Below are 13,560 nucleotides of genomic sequence, written 5' to 3'. Positions count from 1 at the left end.
GGCAAAACCCTGACTATATCTTATGTTAAATGTCAGGAATCAAACTAAAGTGTTCTTCCTGATCCTGAAATTTAGTCAAATGCCATTATTTTGACTTGCCTCAACTTCTTTTGAATTTTTTGAACTGAACTGAATTCCTTTGGTCTAACCATCTAATATTATGTATGTTCATCTATAGAGCTCTCGAAAGACTTTCCGGTTGCGTTCAATAAAGCTATCATCGTGGTCTACTGCCGCAGTTCCCGGCACTGCCAAATGTCGTCAGGCATCGATTCAATATCGAATAAAATCAATCATATCAATCATAATTCGGTCCCCCCAATTCAAGACAAAAGGCAAACAGAGCCAAGCTGTGCTGTTAAATTTCCTCACTCAAACCCCAATCCAAACAGCGGCCCAATTTGGCACAACTAAATTTAAAAATCCTTCAAAAAACAACTTCAACGCGCTTACAGTTACACAATCGGTCATTATAACTGCTGGCAAATCTGTACCAATTGCGCCGAATTATATCGTTCAAGTGAGATCTGGCCATTGCAACGGAGTATGTGAGTACCACATGTTCCAACGTTTACCTCCCTGCCCAAGCCTACCGCATCTTTCACGCAATCAATAACATGCTGCTAATTTAAATCTGCTTACGTATTTTTTGTTTACAAGCTTTTAAAACGTAGGAATTAATTAACCATTCATCCCAAAGTTCATCCCGTGTGACCGAATCCTTTATAGCAATTCAGCATCTTGAGAATTAATTGCCCCCACACGCCAACCGGATTGACCTTCATCACCTTAGGAGAATCTTTTAACCATCAACGCATCAACTTTGTAGGTCAAATTTGACGCCAGCTCCATCCATGAGAGATCTTGTTTTCGGTTTTCACCCCGCGTGCACCTACCACAATCCGTCACCTTCGGGGGGAGTCCAATTGTTATCACAGGCTGAACGTCCAAGTAAACTACAACAGTAAATGGTGTTGCCGCTGTGAAGCGTAACCGCGACGAGGCCGAACAAAACAGTTTCCATTCAGCCGGCATCCCCAGCAGTCGGCCAGTCCGTTATCGGTCCGGAATGTTTGGAGTAGGCTTTCGATTTTTTGGATGTTTCGGGAGATGCGTTTCTCCTCACTGTGGCTGCCATTGTGTACGAAGCAGCAGCCGATAATTGCAGGGAGCTTTGGAGCGATCAAAATGTTTTGGATGTTTCAGTTGGTTTTTGTTTTCGATTTGTAAAGTGCCCCCCTCCTCCAATCCGAAGGGATGAGCGCTTGGATGGGAAGCATGGGGAGCTCCCGAATCGGGCCGTGCGATGGGATTATCTAGGCTATTGTTGATTGCTGGATGAATATTGAATGCAATCAGCCTAAAAGCGGATTATTAGGGGCGATTCTATTCCACCGCAATTGGTGGTTGTGTGGCATGCCCGACTGCCACACAATCACATTGGCCCTGGGTTCAACCCCATTGAACTAGTTCAAATGGACTTTCGGTGAGTTTTACTGACGCAAAAAAAGGCATTTTTCTCGAAACTGGCAAAAGCAGCCTTGTGTCTGCGGTACACCAACGATGTCCAGTTCACTTTGCTGGAGATACGACAGAGTATCAAATAAATGACCCTATTTCGACTATGCTCAGAGGCTACATATGACAATCCCAAATAGGTTTGTCATTTTCTACTGGAAGGATCTAAATAATATTTTGTCTAACGTGATAAGATCGGTTCATTATAATTTAATTTATATTTAATATACTTTTCATAACATAATATTATCATTGTTTTCACTTTTGTTCAAACCAGAGCGTTTGGTACGGTATGTCTACGCATTCTTCAACCCCAGTAGATGCCCGAAATGCCTCGCTATGTGAATATATTTATTCAAACTCGAAACATTTTACAGAATCATCTTTGTGTCAACTGCAACGCAGTAAGCCTGGCCGTTTTGAAGATTGTGTCATATCTCACAGATATGTTGCAAACATCAATGTTGACAAGAGAAATGATTAGGCGTTATCTAACCTAATCATTTTCCAAGATGCTATCTCGTACTGGCTGCGTTTGTGTTGGATCAGAAAATATTAGATAGACATGAGATAAGTTCAAAATTTGCGGTGAATTACAAGTATATGGTGCAGTATTTACAACGATGTTTGCAGAAAAAAATTCGTAAAGATCATTGACTTTATAAAGATGACCCAGAGCCTGAGAAATTTTAATATTTTCATTCAAGACACAGAATTTTGAGAGAATTTCAAAATTTTAGTTTTGAAAAAAAAAATAAGACTGGCTTAATTTTTCAATGAATTAGATCTTGAAATATTTCTGGTACCTCAATGCTCCAAAATCCGAACATTTAGTTCATAAATCCAAACACTTTATTAAGTTGATTATCAATGCCTACCATGCTCAAAATAGCACGCAAAATTTAACATGGCTTTAAGTCATCGTGCAGAATCACAGTCTACTCTCCTTCCGAAGGTAGTCATGATCAGAAATTTTATGCCTCAGAAAATCCCGACGGTGCTGACACAAACCCTTTGGAGTGAGAGTCAGTAACGCTTACCACTACACCAGCGGTGCCACTAAACCTGAAATCTGACCTTTCTTACTAAACCAATGTTGAGGGCAGCTGTAAGTATTCATCTGTAGAATAGATGAAACGACCCATAAAATATTGAAAAACATTCCTTGAAAGACACCCAAATGATCCTTTAAAACCCCAGTGAAAATCCCTAAATCAGTGGGAATGATCCATAAAAAATTAAAAACTAGGATCCACATTTTAAATTAAATTAAGCAATACAATTGTTAAAAATTAACCGCTCAATTTTCAAAGAATGAGCATAGAAATTGTACGAATTATCCATAAACATATTGCAAATCCATAATGCATCCATGCAATGATCCATAAATAAGACATATATTTTTCGTGTTCGCGGAAGTGCTCTGAAGATCTCTGATCTTCCTCAAAATACTTAGAAAATCACTGAAAATATTAAAATTTGTTGACATTTTTCAAACTTCTCTAAATTTCTCTGATCTTTTCTGAAGATGTCGGAGCTTTCCTGAAGCTTTCGTAAATTCCATGAGTTTAGAACGTCTGTAAAGTTCCCGCAATTTCCTTGAAGTTAATTGAAGTGCCCTGAGGTTTTCGAAGCCATTTTGAAGTTCATTCAGTTCTCCTGAAGTTTTTGGGACTGCCCTGAGATAAATGGAACTGTCCTAAAAATATTTAAACTTCCCAGGAAATCTCTGAACTTTTGTGAAATTTCCAAAACATGTCCATAGCTTTTTTCACAAATTTCCACAAGTTCTCTGAACTTTTCTCTGTTGATTTCTGTAACAATTTATATATTTCGGGGACAGTAGGTGGTTGGCCTAGCTCCTATCCCCGTGATGGAGCTGGCATCTTAGGTGTAACTTCCGGGGAAGAGCATTTCTTATTCAGCCGCTGGATGTAAGTCTAGGGGGGGCCTCCCATAGCTCAGTCGGTAAAGGCGCAGCTACAGAACAAGACCATGCTGGAGGTAGCTGGGTTAGATTCCCAGTCTGGTCTAGGAATTTTACGGAGTGGAAAGTTTTTTGACTTCCCTGGCCTTAGAAATAACTACTTTTACACGAGACATAATGCATGTTGGACGTAAATCATAGAACGTAAACAAAAATTTCACGTAAATTTAAGTGGTCGCGAACCGAAAAATAAGCAACTCGACGAAGAGAACGTTTGATTGAATTGATTTTCTCGTTTCTTTCAACTGATTATTATGTCAAAAGGGCCACTTACATGTAGGAATCGAAATTTACATTAATTTTTCGTAGTGTGTATAATTGTACTTGCCACACAATTCTATACAGAGCTTGCAAAAGGGCCTATCTGCTTTGATCGTTTCTCTTCATCGACTTTCTCTTTCGTTAATAACTCAGCTGCAACAACATTCCCTGTTGTATTTGACGATTTGGACTATAGATACCCAACAAACAATTTGAGTTGATTAATAGTTGAATAAGCTATTTTTTAGCTGAAGAAGCATATTTTTGCCTTAATAAGCTCTTATTCAGCTTTCAATGTTTGTTGGGTAAGAACCTCCTTTATCATGCTATGAGCTTGAGCTTGAGCTTGCTTGAGCTTGATTGACCGCCCACGGTTGCTACTCTGTTATTGCCAGATCAGCTGTAATTACACAGAGAACCAATAGACGATGCTTGGGACTAGCAATCATCCTCAATGTGTAAAAACTGGTGATCTTGAATTAGGCAATACCAGCGCCGGCCGCGCCCGAACACAGGTCAAGAAAGGAATGGGAAGGATTGTGTTGACATGACACTCGCTTTGATGGAAGCCGAGAACACCTCTGCACTTCCACGAGGAATCACTGGGATGTTGGATAAGAGGGTTGGGTTTGCAGCAGGGTTCGTTTTGGTAAACGATAAGCTGAATTAATGTCCTAACGATCATATAACGCGAAGGAGCTTGGGACTAAACCCACGGTCTTCTACTCAGTAAGCAAAAACGTTTGCCACTAGGCAGACGAGCACCGTTTTAATCACCGAGTTGCTGTTATTACCATGTAGTCATATTAACAAATAAAACGATTGACGAATCTTGATTGTGGATGGGCCTGAGATTAGACTCATGATGTTCTGCTCAGTAAGCAAAAACGGTTGCTCTAAGGCCACCGAGCCCCTCATATCACATAATACCGTTGCTCAAATTTTTGTATCCATTCAAACCCGGAACCAACGACAACAACGAGTTTCGCAAAATACACGATACACAAGCGATTTTACCATAAATCTCTTTGATATGTAAGGACCTGGGACCGCGTTTTTCTGCTCAGTAAGCAGGCTACTGTAACCGACGATCTTTCAAATCCGAAAACTAAAAACTACGAAAAAGTACTTAGGCCTTCATTAAGTTCCACATTCACGCGACGTACAATGTTTCAATTTGCTCTTTACGTATTGTTCAGGCTAGGCCCTTTTCAAAATTTACGCGAGAAATACGCACAATCGTCACCTACCTCGCAAAACTGGTTCCAAACGACAACAAAGGCATAAGCAACGATGGATTGTTGAACTTTGCTGGCTCCGGTGGTGTAGTGCACAGCAAAAAAAATGTAATATCGATCAACGTAATTCAAGCTGATGTATGGAATAATGATGTAGGGTAGATGTACCAGTCATGGCTATACGCTCCTATTATGATGTGTTCCAATTATGGCATATAGGATTTCCATAGGCCATGATTGGAACACACCACAACAGGAACGCACAGCCATAACTGGTACATCTACCCTAATTGTAATTTTGTAATTTATCCGCACACACCCTGGTCGACCACTGTAAACCAATCTGCCGTTCAGCGTTTTCGGTTTTTGTTTCTGGATCTTTAGTTGCCTCTGTGATATACTTACTTGCGGCATACTATTTTGGGAGTGTATATGAGCGTGTACCATGTACGGTAGCTCATCTCTCATCGTGATGGTGGGACATAGCAGACAAATTAGAGAGAAAACAAGGAGGTATTAGTATTAGTTATATGTAAACAAACAAAACAAAAGTTAGATAATGCGGCACTGTAACTACTACTATTTTAGAGGTATGATTCGTCATGTTTAACTCAATGTTTCAATTGAGGCAAACTATCTATCTTACAATTACAAAAGCAAACCTAAACTTACAATTATATGCAAATGCAAAATGAAACTTGACAAATCATCGTCAATTCCCTTATTCCAGGGCAGGGCCTGACGATTTGAATCTAATTTTGATCAGTGAACGGGCACCATATGGTACATTTTCTCACCATGAACCTATCATTTCCAGCCTATCTGAACTATTTAATAAATGGAAGCCATAACATGGGTTACGCTCCCCCTAAGCGGGCCCTCCGCATCCTGTCTCTGTCTTATCTCAAATACAAAATGCCAATGGTATGAATGTATCTATATATAACTTGGAAATGACGTACAATCAAATAAACCCGTAACCCACTCACTTGGTCAGGCTTCAGAATCGTCCAGTGGGCAGTGCACTCTACACTCCAAGTTCCCTTTTTTTCAAATTTACCGCAAATTTGATATTTTACCCATTGAGTGTTGATTAGTCACAATGAAACATTGTGACAGAAGTTGAGGTTACTAGTGTATTAAATAATCTAGGTCCTATTTAGGATTATATCTGAAAAATCCAAATCTGGCCAACGCCCACCCTAAACCTAAACCTGTTCTAATCCACCTGAAATGACTAACGAATGGAAGACTTTGACTACCCAGCCATGCAATAGTCTCATTCCGTGCCTTATGGCAACTTGATGATTCTATTGCGCTCATCTTCTGGCACCACCCAGGGGAGACTTGGTCCTGTACCCAATGCTTAACTTATCTCCATTCCACTCAGCTACTCGCAATTTCTTGTGATATAGTGGGCGGAATATTATTATATGAGACAATTCAATGCAGACGTCTTTCCAAATTTGGCAGATCGACAGGTAATCGGTGAGTTAGCACGATAGTTGCTATTCAACAACTCGACAACGTCCCATCGTCAACGCCTGCTATGAGAATTTCCCATAGCAGACGCCAACGAAATGACGTCATCGAGCTATCGATCAACTACCCTGGTTATCGCCTGGTACCTTATAGCACGATGCTAGGAGGCGAACCGGAAGAATCGATGAGCTACCTCCCCCCTGACCCTCCTTTATCATGCTATGTGGCAAAAACAGCACGAAATCTGTTTTCATAGCCGTGGTTAGTCGATGAAGAGAATGGATCAAAGCAGATAGGCCCTTTTCCAGCTTTGTATAGAATTATACAAATGCAAAAATAGTACAGGCTTCGAAGCTCTCAATTAATAACTGTGGAAGTGCATCTATAATACTAAGTTCAGAGCACGTAATAAGCTAATATGCGATAGAAGAAGAAGAAGAAAAAGAAGACTATCAGTCTAGTGCTGTTTGAGGCGCACCTCCGTGGTGGAAAGTCGCTCGGATTAACGTAAGTGGAAGTGGGTCGGCCACACACTACGAAGGGGTGGAAATCTGCAAGCAAGCGCAGGATTGGACCCAGAGATTCATGACGGTGGAGCCTCAACAAGAAAATAAAGGAAGTCGATAGGAATCTGACCTGGGCCAAGCCAAAGCGAGCAGCCACCCAGGATGGAAATCTTTCACGTTGGCCCTACACGGCGAATGAGAACGAACCAGATTTGACTTTAGTTTACTCATAAATCACATGAGGTGCAGAAAATCAGCGTAGAGTAAATTTGCCTTTTGTTTTTCCTCATATCCACAAGAAATCATGAGGGAAATTTACTCATCGCTGAGTTCCTGCACTTTTAGCAATTATGAGTAAACTAAACTCAAATTTGGGATGTTCTCATTGACCGTGTATGTACCTCTACACAGCAAAAAAATAATTTTGATATCACATCAAAGTGGATGCACTACAATCATGTCGAAAATTTCATGTAATTTTTATGACCACATAAATAAACAAATGCAGTAAAAGCAGCGTAATGTCAGTTCATGCATTGTATTAATGATAATTTTGTCCTTTTTAGCAAGTAATATTACACCATATTTTCGACATGATTGTAGTGCATCCACTTTGACGTGATATCAAAATTATTTTTTTGCTGTGTAGAGGTGTGCAGGATGCTTAAGTGAAAGTGAGTATCTGCACTTTTATGAACTTTTCTAACTAGTTCCAACCGCCTTGAGGTTCTCGAAGCTTCCCTGATGTGCCCGAAGTTTTAGAGCATTTTCCCAATTCATGAAACTTCTTCAAAATTCTCGGTATTTCCTCAGAACATTATCAAAGTTCTTGAAATGTTGGTTGAACGCCCTGGAGTTCTCTTGTCTTTCCTGAAGTTCTCACTACTCTTCTGATGATGTTGCTGGCCCAGTGAACATGTTGGTTCTTATAATTCCAGATATGCACAGTCATATACGAATCGAATAAGTTTTATAAGATGCACAGATATGGTACACAGCAAAAAAATAATTTTGATATCACGTCAAAGTGGATGCACTACAATCATGTCGAAAATATGGTGTAATATTACTTGCTAAAAAGGACAAAATTATCATTAATACAATGCATGAACTGACATTACGCTGCTTTTACTGCATTTGTTTATTTATGTGGTCATAAAAATTACATGAAATTTTCGACATGATTGTAGTGCATCCACTTTGATGTGATATCAAAATTATTTTTTTGCTGTGTATACCAAAGTGGAGTCCCAGTATTGTCAGAAAAATTACGGAAACATTAAGGGTAGTTCCATAGATTTCCGGGAAATTTCGAGAATTTGAGTGACAATTCAAATACGCAAGCACTTAGGGAGGAAGGAGTATTGGTAACGGAAGGGGATCCCAGAAAAATCTTACGTAACCACACAGCTAAAAAAAAGTTGTGTAAATTTTCGTTACTATGATGCACATAAATGGAGCGTCATAAATCATACAAATTTACATTATAAATTGTGTAAATTTATGAGACATGTCAATATTTCATATATTGTATGCAACTTTCCACTTTTATTTGCAACATTTCTTGCAAGCTGCTAGTTTACGTGAAAAGGAAGTTTACATGCATGAATGTTTGCATGCATGGATGTTTACACCACCAGTAAAATTAAGATTTTTTTATTATTATCAAGTAATAAAGGTTGAAAACGAAAAAAATCCGGACTCATTGAAAACGCTGCCATTAAGGCATATTTTGAGTATTTTTTTTTTAATTTCACTGAATCAAGCTAAGAGTGTTTCGAATCACAGTAGTCATTGGTTGTCAGGATAAGTTTATTTGTTTACATCATGGCTTCATCGGAGTTGAAGACATCATGTTAAGAAGACTGGCAACTTTGCCAGAATCCAAGCGACAGATACAATAACGCTGCGCTTGAGTGAAGGTGGAAGCAACGCATAGAAAAATGAGCAAATACACAAATCTTTCTTCTGAGGATATGATCTTTGCTATCAAATTCGTCCGAATCATTTACCTTTGAGCGGCAGATGACGCGATTGTCCCTGTCTCATAGCATTCGTATGAGAAAATGGAAGAGTTGCCAGTCTTCTTGATTTGTTGTCTTCGCCGGAGTTCCTTGTCTGGCAAGCAATCTGCAGTTGTTGGCTGAAAAGCGAAACTTTCATTATTTCTGGTACCATGAACCAGCAAATTTACCTGGAGGAGTGCTTACGGAAGAGACTACTGCCTTCGTAAGCTGCCACTACTCAAATTCCACCAAACAGTGGTACAGTGAAAATGGTGTCACAGTGGTTCCCAAGGAGATGAATGCGGCCAATACTCCGGAACTAAGGCCAATTGTGAAGCACATACTGAAGAAAAAGGGTGGAATTGCAATTGACCTGAAGGATTTCAAGCAGAAATGGAATTTGGCAGACAAACAAGTGGGAACAGGGCTCGTGCACAAGGTGATGGGGCCGTGTACGAAGAAAAGTTCGAGAAATGGCCTATGGTAAGAAGAAAGACTGAAACAATGGTCTTACAATAAGCATAATACCTACTCAGCAATATATTAGTAAAACGCATTTTTAAGCCCCAACAAGATTTTTGTGTCTGGATTTTTTCGTGTTTAACCTTTATACATAACTTTGTAATATTTGATGTAGGAGAAATTGTAGTCTAGAGGGGGGTTTCGCAACCAAAAAGAACACTGCGTAATGCTTCATGGATTTAATCTATAAAACGGATAATGTAATCAATTTCATTGATTTCTCACGCGTAGAGGTCATTTGGAAATATTACCGATATGATCTGCTGTTCAAAACTCCGGTAAAATTCTAACGACTTCGGTGATCTGAATTAAGTATGTAGAGTTAAGATGGTTCAGATGTCAATATCTGGGTCATCACTTCTGTATGTCACCAAAGAGATAATTGATTGGTACGAGTCTTTGAAGGTTGTAAATAGCATGACCTAACAATTGAAAGTGGCTGCTTGCAAGATATGTATGATGAATAAGACATACTCTGTAAGCGAAGGACTCAAAGTATACCACACGCGATATCGATTCAAATTCATTGAACTTGCAAAGAACTACCCGAAATTTTTCAGTTCAAACGGCAACTAGGTTCGAAAATCTCCACCAATCTGCGGGAAAACTTCATGCCGACAGTTGGCCTCTTCACTATCACCTTCAATGCTTCCTGCTTTCTTCCCTCTCTTCTGCTGCTAGCTGCGCCGAAAACCGAAAGCCTGCTCTCGAGTAAAAGCACAAAAAGTAATACCAACCAACGGCACGCGTTTAGGTCATTGATTGAATGATAAATATTGGTTATGTGCAGCAGTGACTGCCTCCGTCGTCCGTCGGTTGGAGAGGAAAAGGTTTTTGCTGCAAGTAAGGAGCAGCGGCGGAGAAAAACAACCGTTTCAACCACCATCATTATTCGCATCTGACCGCGAACAATCGTCTCGATGAAATGGTTTTTTTTTTCCTTACGCAGCCACGGGGGTTGGCCACACACTAGTTTTTGGTACAAAGCTTTTGAAATCAGGTAGTCAGTAGTCAGGTGGGTTTTCTCTAGTGCTTTGCGAAACACAACCACCACGACATGATGGCTATTGTCATTGATGCGAACTCGGTGCAGTATGATTAAGTACGTGAGAGTTGAACGAACCTGGAAGCTATTGATTGGCTGTATCTCGAATCGAATTGGCAGTGCACTAACTGTGTGCAGCTTGACTATTGTTTATCGATAATGAGGCGCATGATTGAACGAGCTGTAATTAATTATGGTTTCTTCCGATTAATTTCATTTGCAGAACCAAAACGCCGGCACACTGGACATCAGCCCCATTGGTCTGCGGATAAAGAACTCGAATGGGCGGGAACCATTCCTTACGCCCTTTCAGAACATCGCTGTTTGGTCCGCCGTGAAATTCGTCGTGTCACCCTCCGAGGGTGGAGCTGCGTTCCTTCCACTGATCACCGATCCCGAGAACATTGACAAACAAACGCTTTTCCGACCTCTCAGGTAATTTACTCTTGATCATTGCGTAGTGCCTTTGTAATCGATCTTTTAAAACCCAGCAGTGCTGCGGATAAGCGTCGACTGTCATCCGGGCTCCACTCGCCACTGTTTGCAATCGTGATGCGCTCCAGCACGGTACCAAGGCAGCTGGAATGCCATGGGTTCGTCTGCCAAACTCCCGAGGATGCTATCGTCATCGCTGCCACACTGTATCAGAGCCTGATGGCTCACATGGGCAGTGGAGAGGTTGGTTCCCGTTTATTTTTTTGATTCCCATGCATGATTTTAAAATTCTTCCCATTATAGAACCAACGACCCCGAAGACCCAAGAACCGCAACGGAGTCAGCTGCATGAGCATTGCAAGCAGTGCTGCCACGACCAACATCCATCTACAACCGGGCTCAACGAAGCTATCTTCCCGAAGGTCCAGCGCCAGCCAGCGAAGTCTGCTACCACCGCCGCCGAGACCTCCGCGGAAAACGAAACGCACAGCCACAAGTTCGCTGAGCGGGGAAAGTGACACCATGACCGGAGCCAACGAAGAATCATCGACAGAAGAACGCAAAAAGCGATCACCGAAGGGCAAACGACCACCTCCGCTACCGGCTAATCCACCACGGGCAGGTATGTGATCTCTTTTCCCCCAAAATCCGAACTCTCTGTCTCTGAACTGACCACTTTTCCCGTCGCGCAGTATCCAATCGGCCTTCACTGGATGCGATCTACACCGACCACAGTCACTCGAACGATGACAACCAGTCCCTATCGAAGGGTGGAGAGGGCAACTATCCAGCCCTTTCAGAAAACTCGGCCGGTGACATCCTGACCCGGGTGGCCATCCCCCGATCCGGCAGTTTCCTGAACACGGCCGGCCTAACACGGTACAAATCACGAGCGACGCGACGGCACACCGGCAAGGTCGGCGGAGGAGGTGGCTCGCCGCTAGGCTTCAGCGAACTGTTCAACGAATTTCGACTGCAGGAGGACCTGCACTCCATGGACGATATTCTCAATGCCATAATCAACTCGGACGGAATGTCGTTCAACGATTTGAAACCGATCTACAAGGAGTTTCTGCTGAAGCTGGCCGTCACGTTGACCAAGGACGAGCTGTACCAGCGCTCGAAGAGCATCATGCGCCGGCAGAAGAAGAAAAAGTTGAAGCGGAAGAACAGCAACGTGCAGGTAGGTCCGCTAGGAAATGAAATTTTGTATTTCAATCAATTGAACTGGTATTTTTCGTTTGCATAAACTTGCAACGATCCAACTGTCCATGAGCAGATCCATGCCAAATGACGAATCAGAAAAAACTACACCTTCTCCGATTTGGACGAAACTTTGTAAAATTATTTGTTATGGGCAATGATTCTAATTTTTTTTTTAAATTCGGCCATTTTGGATGTTGTAAAATTTTTAAAATGGCGTCTTGGGAAATTTTCAAAAAAACACATTGCGCGAAAATGGTACTTCTGATTGGAATGACGACTGGGACAAATTTGTAGAGAGAAATAATTTTTTTTCTGTGGAAGACATTCATTTTTTTTATTTTTAGTAGAAACTCTTCTCAAGTGTCCATTTCAATAATTTGCATTTTTTGTAAACTTTTTTTTTAAATTAACATTTTGCAGATATTAGGGTTTTTTTATAATTTATTTTTGATATTTTTACTTAGAATAAATTTAAGAAAAAAAATTGTTTATTTTTTCCAGAGAGACATTTTTTTCTTAACAACTTTGTCACAGTTTTCATTTCGATCAGAAAAGCCGTTTCCGCTCTAGTTTATATTTTTTTTTTTATATTTCAAGAACGCCATTTTTTTAAAATTTTGGGCGAATTTTAGCAAAAATGTTAGGGAAAGTTTCATAGAAATCGGAGAAGGTCAATTAAAAAATTCAATTTTGGTTTTCGCTATTTTGCCTGAAACTGCTCTCATGGTAAATTACAAGTCTGATGTAGTTCATGGAATATACCGTAGGGCACGTAGTTTCTAAACTGAGTTTGACAACATAGAAATGGACACTCCATATTTTAGATTCAATGATATTTAAGTGGCAACCTAAATAATCTTTATCGGAAATTGATTTTTGTTTAAATGGTTTCAAAGACAACATCCAATATATGCATATGACCTAAAATATGTAAGAGGTACCCCGCATAATCCTTAGCCATACCTGAAGGAACTACAGCATCTTATTTGACGATTGGCAACCAAATCAGTACGATTCCCCAGATCGTACAACCAATTATAGACTTGCTCTACCATATAGGGGAAATGGCTCTAATGTTGGCCTATGGATCTAAGGTTGGGCCCATTGCTAAAAATCTGCTATTTATCAATTGTTTCTAGATGAATTGTGTGTGTAACAATTTTGGTTTTATGAGGGTTCTGTAGAATATGATTTAAACTTGTAGAATGCTTTAAAACCTTGATAAGACTTGCAATGTTGTTTGGGATGTAATACATTTACTTTCAGCAAAATGGCTTGGCTAGTAGTAAGATGATAAAAAGGAAGCTACCGGTTTATTACTTCTCTTATCGTTTAACTTTTTTATTGTTATATA

General features: G+C 40.4%; 1 protein-coding gene across 2 annotated transcripts in view; it reads left to right on the top strand.

Moving 5' to 3' along the window:
- The window catches only part of LOC135705187 (uncharacterized), a 351,007-nt gene that overhangs the window by 130,570 nt on the left and 206,877 nt on the right, over positions 1-13,560 (top strand). For both annotated transcript variants that reach the window (XM_065226783.1, XM_065226782.1), the window contains exons 3-6: positions 10,789-11,000; positions 11,057-11,243; positions 11,304-11,622; positions 11,693-12,183. In XM_065226783.1, coding sequence (XP_065082855.1) covers positions 10,789-11,000; positions 11,057-11,243; positions 11,304-11,622; positions 11,693-12,183 — 1,209 coding nt within the window. The remainder of the gene's footprint in view (positions 1-10,788; positions 11,001-11,056; positions 11,244-11,303; positions 11,623-11,692; positions 12,184-13,560) is intronic.

This window comes from Ochlerotatus camptorhynchus, unplaced genomic scaffold (assembly GCF_037179485.1).
Source record: "Ochlerotatus camptorhynchus isolate MF236.1 unplaced genomic scaffold, CSIRO-AGI_Acam_v1.1 ptg000261l, whole genome shotgun sequence".
Classification (NCBI taxonomy): Eukaryota; Metazoa; Arthropoda; class Insecta; order Diptera; family Culicidae; genus Ochlerotatus; species Ochlerotatus camptorhynchus.
The sequence above is the reverse complement of the archived record's forward strand: the minus strand, read 5'-3'. Positions and strand labels throughout refer to the sequence as shown.